Raw genomic sequence first — 22,137 nt, forward strand, 5'->3', positions numbered from 1 at the left:
AACGACGAGCAATTAGTTGTAGGTAAATAAATATTCTGGATCACCCACCTTGCTTCTGCTGGGATCATCGAGAACCCTATAAAGAAGGAACGCGAAAGATCCCGTTTTCACGTGCTCAGCGAGAATTCTGCCGAGCACTCATTTAGAGTCAGTGTTAAACCTGTATCATCCGAGATCCATCACGATGACCAGAAACGATACACGAGCACCACGCTTTGCTTCGTGTCGCTTTAACGCGGAGACGCGATTCGAATGAATCGAGACGGCGGGAGAGATTCAATAATTTTTTCATATATAGAATTTTCGAAAAAAAAAAAAATCGTACGAACATTTCTCTCTTACATGATATAATTATCATTAATCGATATAATTTATCTCTCGTTATTTATTTATCTCAGAAAAAAATTTGATCAATTCAGATCTCTACTAAAAGAAAAAAAAAAAGAAAAGATTATTGTATCATCTATCAAACTATCATACGTAATTTATGTACGGAATTAATTTTGTATAGAAGTAAATTTGCAAGATTTATCTTCACACTATTACTTTTGCGTGAGGAATCATTTTTCTTCCGTTGACTCTGTCCATTCGACGACGCGTCTCTAAAATTCGCGCGAGATAGAATGTATCAATGTAAACGAAAAACAGGGGACCTTGGTCCCTTCTTTGTGTGGCTATACGTGGCTATTCGTTTTGGCTTGGTCGTGGTGTGTGGCGGCTGTTGGAAAGACTTTTAAATAAATACGTTATCTCTCGAAAGTGTTTTTCTCGCGATATTCAAGTGTACTGATGATCCGCACGCTCGACGAGGAGCGCGAGGTGTCTCATGTGCCGTGTCTCATTGTCGTCGCCTGATCGGTCGTTGCCTTCAGGAGAAGCCGTGACAGTTTTCACGGAACTCGAAGTAGAGATTCAGCAATGCCGGCTCCGGCACGTCATGGAAGCACCTACCCTCGGGCCATTGTACGCACACTGCAACAAACGAAAAAAAAATCATATGTTACATTGTATTTCGTATTTTATCTTAATAATAAAAAAAAAACGTCTACGCGACATTTTATTTTGTAATTAGCGAGGAGTTCTTCGATTAATTACCGGCGTGAGAAGCTCCCAACAATGAAATCACCGCATTTTCGCCGCACGACTGACGAAAATAATTAATAGAATATTTAGCGACGTTCGCAATTACCTGGCATAACACGTTAACGGAGCGTATATATACACATATATAGAATATACGGTTATTTGAATTAAACCGAAAATATACCGTGTCACCGTTAATAGTTAGGAACGCAATTATAGAGAGATCATACTTCATCATAAAGAGAAATAGCGCGCTCGATATATTTTATCGATTATATTTTATGTCACGTATGATGTACATGTATGATGTCACCACAGATGTATATAAATTGTGAATTTTATTTATATTTTTCAGAGAAAATTGTATAATTCAATATTGATAATATAGCATGTGAAGACTGTAAAAATATTAATATCAATTTAAATTAAATCAAGCAATTTAATGAACAGTTATCGCACAGTTGTATAATTAAAATGCTTGTTTTTATTCTCTATAACAACAAAGTTACAATAATAATCGCTAGACGGTTGATTGATTGCTACTTATAAGTTTTTAAGGCTCAAAGAAATTTTCCAAAGAGGTATATACCACAAACTCATTCTTATCGCGAGCTAGAACTTTGTTGTGAAATTCTTTCTTGGAAAAAAAGATTTCTCCGCTTCTGGTAATTATCCGCATATTAAACTGAAATAATTATACTCCCACATACAATGCTTATATATATAAAGATGTAAAAAAAAAACTTATAAATTTTAATATAAAAAATCGATACATTTTCAAACACAATTAAATCATTAACAGAAATAATAATAATATAATATTGTGAACAATAATTTAATGTCAAATTTATAAATTAAAGTATCAATAATTGATAAATAATTTCTTATATTAAATACTATTTGTATTTGTATAATTATTATAAAATATTTCTTATCTGACATATTGATCATATCGGATAATACCGTAAATATATTGTTATTATAGTGATCGTTGTTGTTAGAGCGACATATTTAAACCCAATCAATTCTCTCACAAAGCATGTTTAAAACCAGTCAATTCTCTCACAAGACAAATGAAGGGTATATAATACGGATGGAAAATAGATTTTACGTTCGAAGAAATGATTAGTCTCTCCCTAATTGGCCACGGGAATTATGTAACAAGGAGATTTTGACTTTGGACGGATGCAAAGTATCGACAGCGCATTTTCTATCATCTTGTATAAAATTCAGAGATTGCAATTTTCTTTTGAGACGTGTTTTCGATACTCTTCGATTTTGTTACCGCCGGGAGATGAATAAGACGAGCAAAGTTTGATACTTAGGACGTGATTTATGGCGCACTTTTTTACAAGATTATGCGCATAAAGATGTGCTTTAAAATCAAATCACATTTCAAGAATTCAGAAATATACGTTTGTACGAGTCACAAACTTTTCTCTTCATATATATAATGTCGGCGACACTTTCGCCATCTTAGACGAGAGATGAGAAAATTTACGCGAAAATTTACAAACTTTTATTAACATTCGCTCGTATCAATTATAAAGTACTTTCATTAAATCTATTTAATGAAAGTACTTTCATTAAATTAATTGCTAACTTAATATCTTCAAATAATTAATTGTAAAGCGGATCAATATTATCAATCCCCGTACGCGGTGTATCGAGAATCATCGATACACTCATTATTATTTGAATAAACAGATAAAACAATGTTTTCCATAAATACGGATTACGTAATATTAATATAAATATAAAACATTCGAGCAAATATATGAGCAACATAATATAATATATACATGTATGAGAGAAATCAAAGATATAATTTCGCGCGCAATTTTCTTTGCTATTCTCTTTATTTCCAGGACACCGACCAGGATCCCTCGACCGGTCCACCGAACGTGTTTAAGCACGGCGATGCTTTAATGACTCATGATCTACGTGCGCGTAATGGGATGCGATTTTGCCAAGTTCGCCCGTGGCTCTGACGAATACCAACGGCAGGATTGATCGCGCGATTGCGTGCCGTGCGGCTGTTTCTCCGGCAAAGCAGCTGTAATGAAACGGAAGGTGGCGAATTACTCGCCCTTCGTCCTCGGCCCCCTCCCCCGGTCACTTACCCATCGTTCCTATCACGTTCCTCCCAACGACCGAGCACAGCTCGGTATCGCGTCGAGGATGACCCATAAGCGAGATGACGCCGGATGCGACATCCCCTGTTGTCCCCTCGCGGACGTCCACGTCTAATGGTCGGTATTAACCCCGATTTTCGTCAGATTCGCGAAGCCAGCGTGATATAAATGACGATTGAAACGGAAATGGACGATCGGATGGCGGGGCTCTTAATAACAAGTTTCTCTTTAGCAGGATTGGATAATAACTAGGAGGATGTAACGATATCAAGATCGTCGTGTCTCCCTCGATGAAGAGAAATCGCCGAAAAATCTCAATTTGCGTACAAATTTAGACTCCGCAGAGCGACAAAAATATTTGTGTAAATATTTGTGTAAATATTCATACCTAAGCTATATATTTTACGGAGCTTTCTCGTTTAGATTACAATCGCGAGCATTGTAAATGCAAGCGCGCACTTTCTATTTTTAATTAAAAACACGGTTTTTAATTAAAATTTCATGAATTAACTTATTTTTGACATTAAATTTAACGTGTATACCGTATAATAAAATTTATTTAATCAAAATATAAAATCTTATATATATATTTATTTACTATACAATTCGGAAACAAATAAATTTTTCTGTTCATTCAATCGCGTTTATAATCATAATAATGTTCTCAGTAGATTTAAAAATTACAATACGTATTCTCAGTTCGCACAATTTTGAAAATAAATTAATGATCCGCGAGAAAACGAGATTAATCTAATAACAAGTTTAAACTTAATATTTTTTTGAAAACGTTATTGTGTGCAATCGATGTAACATATTTCTATCGTTCAAGTAGAAGAGAAAGTAATCGATATCTATAGAACGAAGAGAAATGGTCGCTGGACTAACGACGTTGTTTTTTTAAGAATGCAAATCTTATTATTACATGTTACTTCGCCAGCGGAAATTCCGATCCTCTGGGTTTTCCCGTTAAATTCTCCCTTGGTTTTGTTCTCCACAAGGTTCACGGATGTGGAATACGTGTAAGAATAACACAAATGTCGGAGAATTGTTTCTTTCTCGACCATTATAATTTTATGAATTACTCGATATGCATTATTACTTGGCCGGTGTTTATGCAGGAATTTCTTGCGCCAAATTTATACCCACATTTGTATGCTTAACATCGTCGAACGCTTACTCATTTGCGGAAATATACATAGTTAGGTTACTTCGGGCAAAATTGTAATCGCGCTTTTGCGGAATGCTCGTCGACGAAGAAATCTCCTACATATTTTCGTCTTATCTTCGCCCCGATTTTCGCGCGATATTTCGATATACCGGTCAGCATATCTTTAGACAGAACGCGAAATCCGCGAAAATAAACGTGCCCCCGTTCCATTTTTGTAAAAACTTCCTTATAAGACTCCTTCGCAACCGTCGATTTATTTATCGAGCACAACCGACAATAATGTCCGATTTGCATAAAACTTATCGGATCTCGCGACGAGCGCGCGCATCGTAAATATATCATGCAAATATTACGCAAACACGTCGCGCGGTGGCGCGTGAAATTTCGTTCTCGCCTCCCCCTCCACTCCCTTTTGTGCGCTTTTCGTTGTCCCGCGAATTTCTCGCGCGAAAATGCTGGCGCGCATATAAAACACGCTGTAATTCCATTAAACCCCGCTTCCGGTATTAACTGCCAGCACGACGATAGTGGCTACCGAGAGATCTCTCGCGCGATAGGAAGAAAAATAAAATTTTTTAATAAAACGAAGCTCGGGATGGCAAAACTTTATCGTTCTTATTTCTCGCGTTATCATTCTATTCCTCCTGCATCGACATCGGCCGACTTTGCAACGCTGCAAGAAAACGAAAACTCGAGGAAGTTCTCGCGAAAAGTTCGGAAAAGAGCGTACGAGTCGTGACCCAGTCACAAATAAATGCGAGATTGATTTTTTCTCGTTGAAAGTGCCCTTGGATTTTAAAAAGCGCAGTAAGTCAATGAGAAATAATGAACGAGGTTATTATATCCAGCGAGGAAAGAAATCTTCGCAATTTTTCAGCCAGAATAAAAATCTTTTCCAGAACCGCGTGTATCTTATTGAAAAAGGAGAATGATAAAAAAATATGTAAAAGAGAATATTAAAAATAACGCGATGTTATATCAAATGCTAACTCATCAGCGATAACAATGAAAACTGCAAAGAAGGGTAGAGTTGCGATTTCAAGACGGACAATTTTGCAAGAGCGAATAAAGTTGGCAAAGAGCAGAGTTAGCGAGGAAAATTTTTCTCTTCGCGAAAGTAAGATATTACGTGCAATATCTCGATATGCGTTGCAATCGTCGCAGTGCGCTTTTTCTTGGAGGCATGTAGCTCGCTTCGAAAAAAAAAGAGAATTCGTGTAACAACTCGTGAGATAAACGAAAGGGGGAAGGCGAAGGGATGGGACGCGGAGAAAATATATGCATATCGTGCTACGGGGCGTTATTTACGCGACAATTAATGAGTACAGCAAGACTACGTAAATTATGAGTATCACGTAGCACACGTACCGGTATTTCTCACGGAATCAGCGAACGAAGAAGACGGCGAGCGGAAGCGTATCCGTAAAACGCGACCGGTCCCGCGAAGAAACGACCGCTTGCTAAGCGACAGAAGAGAAGATAAAGCACGGAAACGTCAGGTGTAATCGGGGCAAATGTTCGCGACAGCTTGCGTTTCAGATGTAAAAAACAGAATCATAAAATTCAGCCGCCCCGTTATATATTTTCGCTGTATAATAAATAAATATGTTAATTTTTGACGCAGCAAAAAATATTCTCAAAACGCGATGCATCATAGATACAATCATAAATATACAATATGTTAGAATTTATACATCAAAACAAATATTTTATAATTTTATTGAAGATGATTTTTAAATGAAGATTTTTAAATTAAAAATTACAATATAGTCCTCGAATTAATTTTTTTTTAGAAATTGAATTTACTTAAATTTTTTGAAAAATTATTTTAGCTACATAAGAGATGTTCAGGCAGAGCCGTTAAAATTGTCGAGCGCGTGAATTTTCTATGTATCGGTTAAGACTTCAGAGAGCGTGCATCGCCGCTTAAGAGAAAGTGGAACGGGCGAGGGCGAGTGTGCAATTTTTATGACTCGACTCTGTAAATCCTGTCGATCCGGGACATGTATGTACAAGGGTGGAAAAACATATACTAGCGGTGAAAAACGAATTGGCGGGGGTTGCGCCGCGTAGCTCTTTCTGGTTCGGTTTCCTTTCAACGTTATTTATACAGGTGGAGCACTTACAGGGAAGTACAGGAGGAAGAAAGAGCCCACATGGTCGGACGAAATAAATTTGCGGACAGAGGCAATATCCTCGGTACATTGCACAGATTGGATAACGAGAAATTCCAGAGAGCGCAATCATTAAAATTATTACCTTGTGTATTTTAAAAAGATAAAAATATCTTCGCAGATGACGACGCGACTATGTGCATTTTATTTCGAGAATTCGAGTCGTCCTGATTTTATTAGAGTCATTAATCAGTGCTTAAATACTCGACTCCCTTTCTATATTCGAGCAAGATAGAAATAATGACTTATTCTCAAAGATACATGGTTTCCGAGTAAAGATTAATGGCTCTATAATAAGGCGAATTACTGCACCTATATTTGACGCCGAACAAATTCCCCTATAATTATACATGTCCTACTTTTGCAATAGGATTGTAATGCATATATTTTACTAGTTCTATATATGTAATGATATCGTAACGTGTCAATTATTTCTCAACGTTGGTCATAAACAGAAAATTAAAAAGATGTGAGTTATACAACGTGTAAATTACATTAAATTATATGTGTACTCGATATATCAAATTATACGAATAAAGGCCATTTGCATGTATTAATTCTCTCTTGTTATAGAAAAAATGGCATAATGAGAAATCTAATCGCACACGCACTTAATTCATCCATATCGACTCCGAATCTAAGCGTGCATACATTTCCCTTTCGGTATTATTAGCATCTGAAAGCGCGCGGTTAAAGTTCGCGGAATAAAACTTAAATGTCGTTTTTATCATTTATCTCGCGTCTCGTGCAAAGGCTTCCCACTTGTGAAACTTAAGACGCAAGAAAAATTCGTGCAAAGCGCCTTTCACGTCGATTAATGTCTCTATTATGTACAGCAATTCTTCTCGAGTCTCCTTGAATTCAACCGCAATATTACTTTGCGTAAAAAATGAAAAAGATTTGTCATTAAATTTCTTCCTCGTCAATTTGAAATTGGATCTGAATTCTCAACAAAAAAAATTCTAAAACACCAGTCGCTAACGTGCTATCGTCTCGCAGCTATTACGATACTATCGAAGAGAGAGAGAGAGAGAAGCGAGAGGTGTCTCGGCCATTCCACACTCCATTGACAGTTGTCGAATTAGTTATTAGAGGCGTCGTGGGCAGAGTGTGTACCTGTATACGCGCCAAATGGACCAAATTGATCTTAACGTCTCTCCGGGTGCGCGTTGAGAGCGCGAGCCTTAGCATTCCGATAATTGCATGTCGCGTGCGTGGGTGCAGATTAAACCTCGCGCGCGTAGACCGTCACTCGATAGAGAATGTTCATCTATCGATGTTGGTGAGAATCAATCCAGCCGCGAAGTCCCGTTTGATTTGTGATTAAACCGTGAATACGAAATGCAAATGCACAAGCGACTGTAAACTGAACGGATATACTAATAATCCGATATGTGGTGGATTAGACTCTTACAATCTTAATTAAGAGATAATTGTGTTTATTACGGAAAGCAACTCAGTTTGAGTTCCACAAATAACTATGATATTTTGGTGTATCCTTGAAATATTTTACGAAATTTAAAAGAGAGGAAAATTTGATAATGATACTTTAATTAAAATAAGATATCCATCGATGCTAATGTGTCAGAAATAGTACGAATAAAATTGAGAGAATACATGATAGGAATGCAGATCAGTTTGTATGATGTCATAGCCTTTCACGCAAGTTTAACCGAAATCATGAATGCGGTTATAATTAGAGACGTCAATCGCTCGATGCCGTCGTTATTCGGAGTCCTTTGCGGGTTCAAAACTGCTGACAAGAACTATGTTCACGTTAGGAAACACTTGGCAACGCACGTTCGATCGTTATTACTGTTTCAAGTATCGATTATTTATAACCACATGCGCGCGTGCGAGTTAGCTTGGCCATTTTGACCTGCAGAGATCGACATGAATCTTGGCTAATCTTCTTGATAATCTTCAAAGGAGGTTCGTTCGAAATTTGAATACGATGCATTTAGCTGAATCGTGACGATAAAAATTTCCGTTGCCGCAAACTAGGTTCTAAAATCTTATTATTCTTTGTAATTTTATTGATACTAAACTCTTGTGTTTGGATGTATGAGATATTTTCTAATTTTTTTATGTCATAATATCCTTTAATTACACGTTATTATTAAATGCGATAATTTGTTAAATAAAGATCTTTGCAAAGCTTATTAATTGTGACCTAAAAACATTCGCTGGACTGAAGGACTTTATAGTGTAATCAGCGAAGAGCCTATTTGAGCAGTCACTTGGTTACGTAATACCACATATTTGCAATGTGTTCTCTTCGCAGCTGGTGGTCCGTCAAGTAATCCGGATTAAGCCACAATTTAAATCGGGCCGTATGACCGGAACGGGGTTAAATTTAGTTTAAAACGCTCTGCCGAGTTCGTAATAGATGTTGTATGCACAATGTAACATTTAATACAATAAAAATATTTTATACGTATATATTTATTAAAGAATTTATGCAAAAGAAACTTATAGCTCTCGCATAAAAATGTAACTTTAACTTTCAAATTCCGTTATATTGATTCTTAAAACAACATAGAACTTTATTTCTCTCCCACACCATAGAAAATAATTCTTAAGATTCCATATGTAAATATATGCATATTTTTTTTCCGATATTCTTCGAATTTGAATTTTAGATTCACATACCTATAAATAAAATGTATTCTTGAAATAGAAAATAAGTAGAATATTCACGCGTATGTGTATATACATACACATATATGTATAAAATTACACGGAATATATTTTTGTCCGCCTTTACCGAACAAATTTCACACCCCGATGCGTAGCAAAAGAGAAGCGGAAAAGAAAATCGCGGAATTTAGAAGGCCATGCGCGCGAGATTTCTTTCGTCTATATTTCGCAATATAAGGGAAGACTCTTTTACATCTTTACGTTGGTAAAGTCGGGAACGAGCAGCCGCGAACGTAGAAAATGTACATTTCCCGCGGAAATAATCCCCGGGAAAATACGCGCTCGGCGTTTGTACAGCATAAATCGTATGTGATAGAAATGATATACGGGCTATATTTTTTTATTATTTCATACGATGGACTACACCGCGCGATCGGCCATTTCGCGAACCACTTTCGAAAGCACGGTCGTATTTTTCTATCGCGAGTTTCCGCTGCGTTTCATGAAACTTCAATTTCACGCATCAAATATCCGCGAGCATAATTTTTTTTGCGCGCACACACGTGAATATTATATACATTTATAATCCCCGAATATAATCTTACGTTAAAAGAGAAGAGTGTCCAGTTCTTCTCAAAATGTCTCGGTTGTGCAATATTTTCAAAATAATTAAAAATGCGATCAAAATCATTTTAATTATGTTTCCACCGTATCTTTTGCGGCTTTTTTCTATAATATCTCCTTACATTGTATGCGTACAATCCGGTAATCTGATGCGCAATGCGCTATATGTACGATGTTTAAGCTCTAATGGAACTCTGTCGCAGTGCTCGGGGCGTTCAAGTATTAAACGGCCCGAGAGGAAACTGCGAAGAGAGTGAAAGTTAGCGAGAGATAAAAGTGATAAGAAAGTTTCGACATACCGTTCGGAACCGTCGGCGGCTTTTTCGTCTGTACCCTCGCTGTTGCGTTGTTCACCTGTCGAATTGTAAGAAGAAGCATTTATTAGAACACCCGAAACTTCTCTCCAATTCGCGAGAGATTTCTATCTAACATCGTCCAACTTGGGGGAGTCGCGCGTGGTCATATCTAGGTCGTATTTTCTTTATCGCGTTAAGAAAAACCATTATATGTGAAATATACGAAAAGAAAACTTTGGAAACTTGTTATTATCAACGACCAATTAAAGTCAAAAAGTGTGAAAGAATCTCGCGATTTGGTAAAAGGTAATTTTTCGCAATGAAATATTTATGTAGATGAAACAGTTTAATATTAAACTTTAATATGAACGTGATAATAATTATTAACCAAAATAATAATGAGACAAATTGCGATTGTATGAAAGAGGCGCAATCACGATGGAGGTATATATCTGACAATGAATCGAATGAAATCTGGGAAACTTTGACAATTTTACGGGACCACGCGCGAGTCCTGTAATCAAATATGCGTTGTTCGATGCAGAATTGCATTTGCACAATTGGGCACAATTTGTATTGCGGTTCTAAATGTGTTTATCGTGAAATTTTTAAATTGCCTCAAAATGCGAATTATTCTGCATCGTACACGAACTATTATGAGCAATATTTAACAAATGATTAAAAATTGTATACAATTGCACGTTCTTTTCGATTTTTCAAAATTTTTTTTGACAAGTTTTTGCGAATAAATTGTCTACGTATCAATTTCTTTGTGATCGCTTCACTTTATATCGATATATCATGCGCTCAATAAGTTTTGAACGTGCAAACGCAACAAGTTTTCACTTGAATTTAGATATTGTCCTTTACCGCTAGAATTTGGCTTCTGATACGCAAATTTGTAATTATAAATTAGTCCATTTATCAATTTAGAAAATAATTCAGGATTAATTCAATTCTTGTAATATCTGTAAAATGTGTATCACATCACAAATTCACGTATCAATATACTTTGCGTCCAAATTCAAGGAACATTATTCTATAAGCGTTAGTATAAACATATAACAATATGTAAAAATCTCTCTTCAAGGAAAAGGAGATTTTTGTCTTTTATAGCTTCCAACTTGCAAAATAATATATTTATCAGTATAAGATAAATTCTAAAAGCTTAAACAAAATTAAATAATTGTCAATAGAAACAAAAATCATAACGATAAATATATTCTCGATATATGTATTTAAAATATTTTATGCAAGATTGAAATTTTTATTTTCGAGCAAAACAGAAACATACAAGAAAATGATTTATTAAATTTAGCGTTACCGTTATTTTACAAGTTAGAAACTGCAAAAACTTTGACGGTCGACGAATTTAACGCTTTGATAATCAATCATTTGTTATTTAGTAATGTCTTCATTATTCACCTTATATCTATCGCTTTTTAATAAATGTCACAATATTGTACATTATTGCGTATTATCTGTGAATTAAATATCGACAGTAAAAACGGTTTTAGTCAGTGAATCACGCACCGACAAATGCGCACAATACATGTATAAATAACGCGCGAACAATTCTCGCATTTAATCTCGTCGACCTGCAAAGAGAGCTTTGCATGCGCGTCAATTGTCGAGGGAGAGGGTGAGCGCGACAACGCGGTTAAATAAAAGTCAACGCGACGTGTCGAAGGGCGCAACTAATTTCTTTTATTACGCGCCTTACGGATATCAATTACGCGAGACAGTTAAATGAAAGCAATAAAAAAGAGGAAAACGAAAGAAACCGATTTGCTCCGTCGCGTCAGTCAGCTGCTCATTCCTCTCCCCCTTTCTCTCCTTTCTCCTTCATGACCGAGAAAACAATGGCAAGTCTTCCGGTAGATTTCCGATTATTTCAATTTCCCTCAAGTACTTTCGCGTCTGGCAAAAAAGGACGAGTTTCCGCGGGTGGATCGCGACTTGTTTCGTTCTTTATCGAACGCTTTTTCGCTTACCATGGGCTCTTCCGTTTCGCTTTTTATTCTACCTACCTGCCTTCCTACCGATCTACCCGCCTTTTCGTTTTCCTGCCCCACTTTGCGTCCACTTCAGCCCTTCAAAGGATAAAGAAGGGTTCCGTCGAGATACAAAAAAATTTGCTATTTCGTAGCGTATCGTATCGCGTACATTTCTACACTTGAAACAGCACGAAAACGGATGTCGATGCAGCACAAATGTTTCTCGACCGAGGTTACTTAAAATATCTTTCTTTCTCTTTATATATCTATCTTAATAATAAATTAAAATAAGCAAATCAGAATCTGCAAAAGTAAATCAAAACAGCAAAAATTCTTCTAATCATTACTTGTTCAATTCTCGTTGATACATTAATTAAGTCATGTATATACGTATATATTATTTACGCGAATTATTTTTATCATTTAATTTATCTCTGTCGTATAATCTCAATTATATAATTTATTTCTATTTATTATTTCAATTTTTCTATTATTTAAATGACTGAAAACAGAATTTCACGTGTTACGGAATTTTTCAAACGTCAGGAAGCATTCTTCGTAACTGTGATTGATAAATAAGAGATTGATGTGCCTCGAATTCGCGACAGGAAACGGATCTTGAACAGTGTATCGACTCTCACGAGGATTGTGAATTACGGGCTTTATCCAGGGCCAATCACACCGACTGGTGCAGCGCATTGTCGAGCAATTTGCATTTTACGATCTTGTTTCCAGCAACGAGGATTTGCTGCTATCGTACATCTCACGGCACAAGTAGCATAGAGCTAAACGAACATTGTTAGTAAAGAAGATTGTCGATAAAAAGACTGACGCGATTGGCAAAGATACGAAAGTTCACGTAATAAAATCTTTCTATCTCATTTGTTCTGAAAATAATAAATTATTTAAATAATTATTATATATATTCCACAAAACTATTAAGATAATTTTTTAATTATCTAAGCTAATGTTTTTAATTATCTAAGCTTTTTTTATCTAAGCTTTTTTTAATGCTATTAAATAATATGCAATACTATTGCTACTATCGTAGCAATTATTTTTAAATGCACGTCACACATTAAACCGTACATGTTTGAAATAATAATTGTGTGTCTGTGTGCATACATATGTATGCATGTTCTGATACATCCTAACGAGATAAACTGCAAAATTTTTTGTTCCGAGTTAGAAATATTGTTGAGCAAAATAGATTTGAGTGTTTTTCATAAGCTTTTTTCAAAAAAAAATTTGATTCCTATCGGATACATGGGTATCGTTATGCGCAATGCTGCGAGATGCAGCGGATGCAAAAACTATGCGGGGTTGCACTTTAACGAATAAACAAACGAGCGAAACGCGAGTCGACGTTTGAGAATCAATCCCGGTCGATAATAAACAAGCGTGTCGGTGCGTGAGCTACCTTGCTCTGGCAAACAATTGCGGCACGATGGGCGAATTTTTGTTTGCCGCGTCCGAGAATCAGTGTATCGCATTCACTGGATTCAACCGACGGAAAGCATCGCGCATACAGCTCGATTGTTTTGCAAATTATACCGGCGGATATTAATGACATCAAGCTGAAACCAACAGGCAATTTCAATTTCGATTGGATGTTATCCCTCTCGCATTCTTAAATAAATAGATGTAATGCACACGTTTCGATCAAATGTCATGTATAATAATTGTTGATTCAAAATTGTACCAATTGCAATAACAAGATAAAGTGAAAAGATAGTATTGCGATAAAAAAATCATTAATATATATATTAAAAAATATTGCGATATTTTCTTAAAAATAGAGATGACGAGAGCTTGAAAAAAAAATGTTGCAATCATATAAAGTAGATCACTATTTTTATCGAGCTGCCAATTTTTGTTATAGAGAGTATCGTAGCTAATATTAGCATATTAAGCTTGACCGCAATACAGTGTTATAATGAATACATAAATATATAAATACATTAAGCAGATTTTAACTCTCAAAATAAAAGTACCGAGATCGATATATCTTATATCATTCTCGCTTTTTTTTTAATCGTCTCATTTAAATGCGCGAAAGAGACAATCACGATCTTATCTGTGACTTTATTAATTCGGCAAGAAAAAAGTTATGAATATAGGCCGCTAAATAATATGCAAACAACAGGGTTGCGACGAAAAAATTCGTTTCGGTGGCCTTGTTACGAGACTATAATATGGAATAATGTACCGTCTAAAATTATGCATAAATCAATATTGCAAACTCCTCCGCGGAAAGCATTGATCAATGTCATCACATATTTGACTCTAAATGATGTTTTGTATTATGTACAATTTTTAGATGATTGCAACATATGTATGTAAGTAATAATATACAAAAAATTGCAATATATTTTATCTCTAAATAAAATAATTATAATGCAGATTAAACTCTTGCGATATGAAACTACATTTGTATTATCTTTTGAATGAAATGATTTAAAAATTTAATAATATAATAAATAGTAAACCTACAAAAGTTAACATTTTAAATAGGATTCCTCGTAAACTGACTAGTACATACATAATGCAATTGACTGAGAGCATCGGACCGATGAAGGCAAAATGATTGCATTAATCAAGAGGGATCGGTATTCGAAGGATCTAACAATCGACGCGATTCTCCCCGGCAACTCCCGCCTGGAGGGAATCCGCAAATTTCCCGAGCACTTATGTCATTCCTCGGGAGTAACAGGGCTCGTCCGGAGCAGGCTCGACCAGGCTTAGGGAGCCGCTTGCGATCGAATGAGCGAAATGGCACTTTGGAAATTTCACGTAACCTCGCTCGCCTTCGACGAGCGGATATCTACATAAATTTGACTTGCTAAGGTCGAAAACTCGACCACCGACCAGTTGCGGGGGCTGACCGTTCGTGGATGGTGATAGGGTAGTACCTGTCGTTAATACCGGAAGCGATGTACGTAACCTATGACCACCTGCCGTTCGCTTCTACTAGGTCATGTTAGGATCGTGCGGCGAAATGTATGAGGTAATCGAAATCCTGCCCTCTCTCCTCCGTTTATCTTGCTTGCTTACTAACCCGATGCTTACTAACACCGTGCTACACGGTGACCTTAATGGTAGAGTAGCTGCTTCTCCTCACTGTGCTTGATCATTCAGCCAAATATTTTCATTTTTAATCCACTTGAGCATAAGTCACGCGTCATGCTGCTTTTTTAAATATTTCTCGAATTACTTGCACATATCTATAACTTCTTATTTATGCAACATTCTTTGATAAGTTATATTGGTATAAACGAATAATCGACAAGCATAAGACATTTTCTTTCTCTCTTTTTCTAGATATTTTTTTTTATTTTAAAAACTGATTTAATTTTTAATTTCGTTGTAAAAATTTCATTATAAAAATGTAATAAAAGATTAAATTCATATAATTCACTGATAGTCTTTAATTGTCAATTAAATGAAAATGCGAAAATATAAGGGAACAAGTTCTGTTTGTACATATTTCTCAAACACATGAGTCCAAGATATGAAAAAAAATATTTCCTCGTGTATTCCTCTTGTATTCCTCATATATTCTCTTTTGGGTCTTGACCGCGGTTGAATACTCAGAGTTACAGAATAGTGGCCATGGAAATGCTCTTTCCCCAATTCCGCTTGGGGGACACGTATGAATTTTTCATGCACGATTTAATCACCGATTCGCCTCTACTAGCGTTATGTTTGCACGTTACCGCGAAAGGTATCGTGGCCCCCCTTTCTCCCTCGGGTGATGTCGTCGTCGTCGCTGACCCAGAATGTCGACTACTCCTTTGCATCTTCAGCAGGAAGAGCTTTTTCCAACTCGTAGCTGACCACAGTCGTTTCGTCAAGGCTGAGCTCGTTAAGTTGCATTCACGTGCGCTAACTATAACTTTCTCTCGCGGCGTTGATATATATATATGTCTTTCGATTCTTAAAGGTCTTCATTTCTTCACGCGTCGCACGATAACCCGGTAAAATATTTTTCTTACAAATTATATGTGCATAATATGTAATAAAATTTACGCATAAAAATAGGTAAATGCTCCGCATGCAAGTAAACTGTATTTTAATTTTTTTTAACTACGTAAATTGTAGTGCATATATAACGAGCGTGCACGTTAGAGTCATTATTCGATAACAACATGTCAGAATAACATAATAATAATATTCTTTCTTCATCTCATTACTTATGTATTCGAGTTTATTGCATTTCTCGAGACATGCGTCAAAAGCATCCTGAGAAATTCCTCGCACACTTGTACATCATAGAACTCGCAAAGTATTTATTTATTCATCCTCGCTTTTCCCATGTTTCTCTTGATCTCCTGTCTATTTTAAATCATCTTACGACGGCATTAGCATTGCCATTATCCCTTTCCGCGTCTTCGACGGAACGATCCGGAATGTCAGTTTTATGCTAAGAGTGTATAAGAGCTTTTCTTTCGACGGGATTTCTTGTCGTTTTCTCCAGCAGTTCTTGCTCGTTAATCCGCATTCTTCGTCTACCAGGAGGTCGGTGTAATTCCAGTCTTCCGCAGCTTTTATGTCATTTGTCATGGCGAGCAATGAATCGCGCTGGATTATGTATTCGCGAGGTTGTTCCTTAGATCCTACCAGCTGAATTGCCATAAGCGCTTATCATTGGGTTCGATCGACCCGCTCGAACCTTCTCTGTGGATTTTCTGCGACACGCGACGCTTTTTGCGCGCTACCGACGGATCTATCCTGCTTCTTATCAGAGACAAATGTTTGGCAGGAGTAACATCTCGACAATATCTCGACAAATAGCAACGTAGATAGAAAAAAGATCATCTTCTTCACCATCGTAATCTCAATTCGTTATCATCCGGAAAATTCAAAAGATATAGGAATATCTTATTCGGGAGAAAGAAAAAGTGGATCAGCAGCGAAAATTTCATCACAGTTAAAAGAACTGCACGTGCTTAATTTTCCGAAACACTTTAATTCTTCGAAACGCAATTATGATGAAAGATCACGAGTTGCCGTATCGCGATATATCCTGGATCTAACTCGATTATAAGGATTAAGGATTACAAGTCGTTTATGAAAAATCTGCGGAAATTGGAAAGAAAATAAAAAGAAAGAGCGGAAGAAGGAGAAGTCGGCGCAAGACAAGAATAAAGATGCGATTGAACCTTTAGAAATATCAACCCTCGGGATAATACGATGATTACAAAAGATATTCGTTAAAATAATGGGACATTGAATGGGACGATATCTGCTCGCATCTTGCCTTCTGTTGGTGAGCTTTAAACACGCCTTTAAATGTGCGATGATTTCTGCGCGAATATCTCTCATTTCGATATTTTATCGAAAGTCACCTCCTTCGTTTCTTTCCAGAATTCGCATCTCCACCTTTCTCGTTGCAAGGAACATAAGTAGCTAACGAGGCGAAATGAAAAGAGCCCTAGAATCGATAAATGAATTCGTCGATACGATGCGAAGCGCGTATTCAATGGCAAAAAGCTCAGTCGTGTGTCAGAGATTAATAATGACGAGTAAAAGTTTGCCCCTCGGTCGAGGAGAGATGTAATATTCCTCTTTTTTCCTGATATACTCTTCAATTGGAGCAAATCGTGTACACTTCCACGTGTATTTTTCATTATGCTTCGAGAAAATTTATGCTTGGGAAGAACTTATAGACATGAGAATCAATATTTGCATTTACGTTTGATAATATTTATTGTCCTTAGTAGATATATCTCTTTGCTATTGATTTATAAATAATGTAATTAATTTTTAATGAATAATATAATGAGTATAATTTAATTTATTCAGTATATTGTAATTTAAATTAATTTTATATATTTTAAGCTTTCGAATTTAAAATATTTTTCCTCAATTTCTCGATATTTTAAATTTTTATTTAAATCTCCATTCCTCAGTTTTGCCCATCGATTTCCTTAGTTTTAAAAGGATATATCGGAGATGAACATGTCGTAATGAGCGACCTCAAATTTCACGAACGAGTGAGTTCGTTTCCCATCGAAGGGTGCAGATTGTGCGCTAAATTGCGCGTGAAATGTGAATACGCGCAGCTTGCTATCCCGCTTGTTATCCCGGAAAAAAATTATCTCTATCGAATTATGTTATCGTTACTTCGAAGACGAAAATAACGCGGAAAAAAAATATATGTCACATTTTTAATCGATATATAAAATCAACAGTCGATTTCGAGGAAGTTCCCGCTATATTCAAAGATCCAATTTCTAAAGTCACTGAGTCGGATTAATGTCCAGAATTACTTAAAGCCGAAAAAAGAATCAGACAAAAAAAGTCGCAGCGGCAATTAAAAAGTCTCTCGGGAGAGATTAGCTAATAAAGTACCCTTCTCCCACGGGGAACTTTGCGAGAAGTTCGCAACGGTTAATTGCGTTTCTCTTCAAATCTTCTACTCTCTCCTCATAATTACTACAATGAACATATCGGTTTACGTGAATTTCGGGAAATTTCTGGCAGGAATTCGTCGCGAATTTTTATTCTGCATCCTTTTCGGGATCGACTGGAAATTAACGGCGAGAAAGAAGGGGGAAAAAAGGCGCGGTCTCTAATTTAAGGACCCTCCCTAATCTTTTCCGCAATTAAAATGCTACGTCACGTTTGTGAGAAAATTACGCGTAAAAGAATTCTCGTTAGAGTCCGTTCTTTTTTACCATTCTTTGTCATCTCGTTATTCCCGACTGGCGTTCTAGTCTCCGCGCCTTTTTAACCTCTCACTCTTTACGCCGACTCTTAGAAAATTCAACAAAAGAACCTGGGTACTTAGTACTTGAGTAAAACGGGTCAAATGTCGTCGCGTAAGAGTGATGACGTACGAGATATAATCGTTCTAAAATTGCTCACGCATTGTAATTGACGATGGTGTGTGGATATGTAAAGGTCTTATATGCTTTTCTCTTTGTTAAAATTCGATCGCAAATGTACGCGAATAAAATGCAAATTGCTCGTGGAAGAAAAGCTCATTATCACGCGTAATTAACTGCTTTTAGATTGTTTCGGTTGCCATTTGCGAAAGTACTTGAGTCTCCGTGCGTTTCGCTATCTTACATCTATATAACTTACATAATTGTTATCTTAAATCTATTATTTTTTTCGTTGGTTATACCATAAATTGTGAGTAATTTTATTTTAGGAGAAAGTAAGCGCTACGCGTGTGCCGGTCGAAAAAAGACAAAAGAAAAGAGATTGAAAACGTATTGTTAAATAAAAAAATATATATACATACAGATCATAAAAAAATAAAACTAAAATAAACTCGCCGGTGACGAAGTATTCATGCAGCAGTTGTGTGTTTGCAATTATATTACATATATATTTGTTATTTCACAAATTTTGAAATATTTCTTTCTGATATAAAAACATAATTTTTTTATAAATTCTCTTATATAAAAGAAAAATAATAATTTTTCCTTTTCGAGAAAATAAATCTGCGAGTTGTTAAAGAAAGCGATTTTTTTTACTCTTACTCCGAACGAATACTTCGTCAGAAACACATGAAAGTATAATCTCCCGACAAAAAGCTGTCGGAAATTTCATTTACGCTAGAAATACGGAACGAGTGTGAGAAAAATAATCGAACAAAGAGGAGAAACAAGAAAAAAAAAAGGAAAAGAAATATAAAAAGACTTAATCTACAAGTGAAAAATCGACCGTGGCACGGTTCTCGTGTATCGCGTGAGAGAGCGGGCAGTGCGAGTTGCATTTTTCATTATATACATATGACTCCGGTCTTTTTTGCTCGCCGGTAAACGATTCCCGCTGGTTTCCTTACCTTTTCGGACACTTTGCGAGGTCCTCTTTGAGTGGCCCCCTCAGTGTCCCACATGATCAGCGTATGCCCGTTTGTTTATCTCTCTCGCTCTTTCTCCCGACTGACCGACCGATCGATCGATCATCTGTTCATTTTCTCTTTAGCGCTCGCTCTCTCAGATTTTTCAATCAACTATTCTCGATACGAGTCTCTTTCGCTTGCTCTTTTCTATTTCTTTACTCTCTCTTTCTCTCGCGCAGAAGCTCTCTATAGGACAACAGGAGATCTGCGTGAGACACGACCGTATTTTGCGATTGTCCGTTATTTTGCTTTGTTTCGGTTTTTCTTGGTTACTTTGTTTCTCACAGTAGCCGAATCAGCCACACAACGGGCCGGATTGTCCGATTAGCGGATTTTCCAGCTCCTTTGTATGCAGTTCGTTTACTTGTCGTTCGACGATCGCATTGTTTCGAGCGCGTCCACCCCTTCAACTTCGTTCACTTTGCATCCGAGGTACCGCCAATGTGGATCTTTTTCCGTTTCTTGTTTAACAAGACCATTCTCAGACGTAGGATAACAATAATGCAAACGAGACTTTAAAACGTTCGATACTTGAATGTGACGTTCCGAATCCACGTTGGCAAGCAATCCCGATGCGTCTCTTTCTATTCGCTTTGGGCATTATTCGAGGATTCTCGAGGCGAGAAAATTGGCAACGTTATTTTCAAAATCTGTCACGAGAAATTTTGTTTACTGATTTAAAAGGAGAATGCGTTTAGAATAATTCGTTTTATGAAATTCTTGCTTCGAAAATTCGCACAATTTTACGAAATCGTATATTAAAAAAGATTGAATTTTCGAGCTTTAATTAATCTATTAAAGTCGCTGTAAAAAGAACCCTCTGATCAAACAGAACCGTCACTATCGGACCGGAAAAAATCCGAAGAAGTAATCACTGACCGTGATTTAAGAATATAATCCTATTACGTCCGAAAAGCTATATAATGACGACAGAGAGAAGACGCGCCGGATCTTCGGAAGCAATTTCCCTCGCGTCGTTCTTTCGACAATCCTTTCAAAGCACGAAGAAAAGAAGGAAATGGACGACGACAAATCTCTTCATTAGCTCCACCGAGATATTAAATTTTAATTGAAATAGATATAGAGACGTTTGAAAAAGCCTCGACTCGCGCATTTACGTAATATCGAATGATATATTTCAAAAGCGCGATTGTCAGTTAAATGAAACTAAAGCGATGGCGACGAGACCGACTAGCAGCTTCGGCGGCCACGAGAAGATAACTAATCGAGTTGTTCAATTAGGCTAAACCGTTGTTGTTTGGTATCAGCATCGACGCAGCAGATGCTGCGGTTATCGCGGTGGTAGCTGAGAGCTATGAAAACCATATGTATGATCAAAGCTGAGAGCTGTCTGCACTGCAGACGAAAATGTCAAGATTTTTAGTGCAGCAAGATTCAAATTATTACACGTTATGCAGATAATCATTTTTAATCACAATCTAATAATCACGAGATAAAATAAATAAATTACTTAATTAATTTATCCGATTAAATTTATCAATTATTTCATTATTAATATTATATTACATCCTTTAATATAATAAAAGTGTGAGATCTACTTTGCCATATTTGATCGCCTCGTTTATCCTCCGATCGATCCGACAGAGCTTTATCAAATTCATACGTAATTATTGAACGGAATAAAGTTAGTTGGACGATTACGCGAAGATAATTCCGAGCTCGAGAGATATTCTAATAAAATAAACGTTTGTTACAAATTTTTATATAAACGTGCACGTTTCAAGATTCTATTAAGATATCGTAGAAAAAAAAGCGTAGAAATACGCGTACAAAGTGACTCGCGAATGGATCGTTCGCTGGGAAGGACTTTCTCCTGTACCGATTTTCACCGATCAAGTGGCCAGTCAATCGAAAAGAGAATTTGTTGATCATTCGAGGCCCTCGAGCGGAGATCGAGCCTCGCAATCGATGGCTCGCGCGCCACTCGTTGATCCAATCGAGTGGCCATCAATCAGCTTGATCCAGGCCACGAGAGAAATCTCTTACTCTTGATTCTCCTCCTCCCCACTTCTTCGCAATTCAACTCTCTATTCTAGAGCCCACGAAATTACCTCGCGTTTGGTTAATTACCGCGATCTAGCCGTCTCTCTCTCTCTCTCTCTTTCCCGGATAAAAAGCTCCATCGAATCGCGAGAGACGGA

General features: G+C 36.7%; 1 protein-coding gene across 5 annotated transcripts in view; it reads right to left on the minus strand.

The window, feature by feature from the left end:
- The window catches only part of LOC145976969 (RNA binding protein fox-1 homolog 2), a 252,944-nt gene that overhangs the window by 38,345 nt on the left and 192,462 nt on the right, over positions 1 to 22,137 (minus strand). For all 5 annotated transcript variants that reach the window (XM_083108556.1, XM_083108554.1, XM_083108552.1 and 2 more), the window contains 2 exons: positions 10,124 to 10,178; positions 952 to 972 (listed from right to left, as the gene is read on the minus strand). In XM_083108556.1, the coding sequence (XP_082964682.1) occupies positions 952 to 972; positions 10,124 to 10,178 (76 nt within the window). The remainder of the gene's footprint in view (positions 1 to 951; positions 973 to 10,123; positions 10,179 to 22,137) is intronic.

The sequence above is a fragment of the Camponotus vicinus genome, unplaced genomic scaffold (assembly GCF_025532165.1).
Source record: "Camponotus vicinus isolate PSW18456_S1 unplaced genomic scaffold, iyCamVici1.0 SCAF_9, whole genome shotgun sequence".
NCBI lineage: Eukaryota > Metazoa > Arthropoda > Insecta > Hymenoptera > Formicidae > Camponotus > Camponotus vicinus.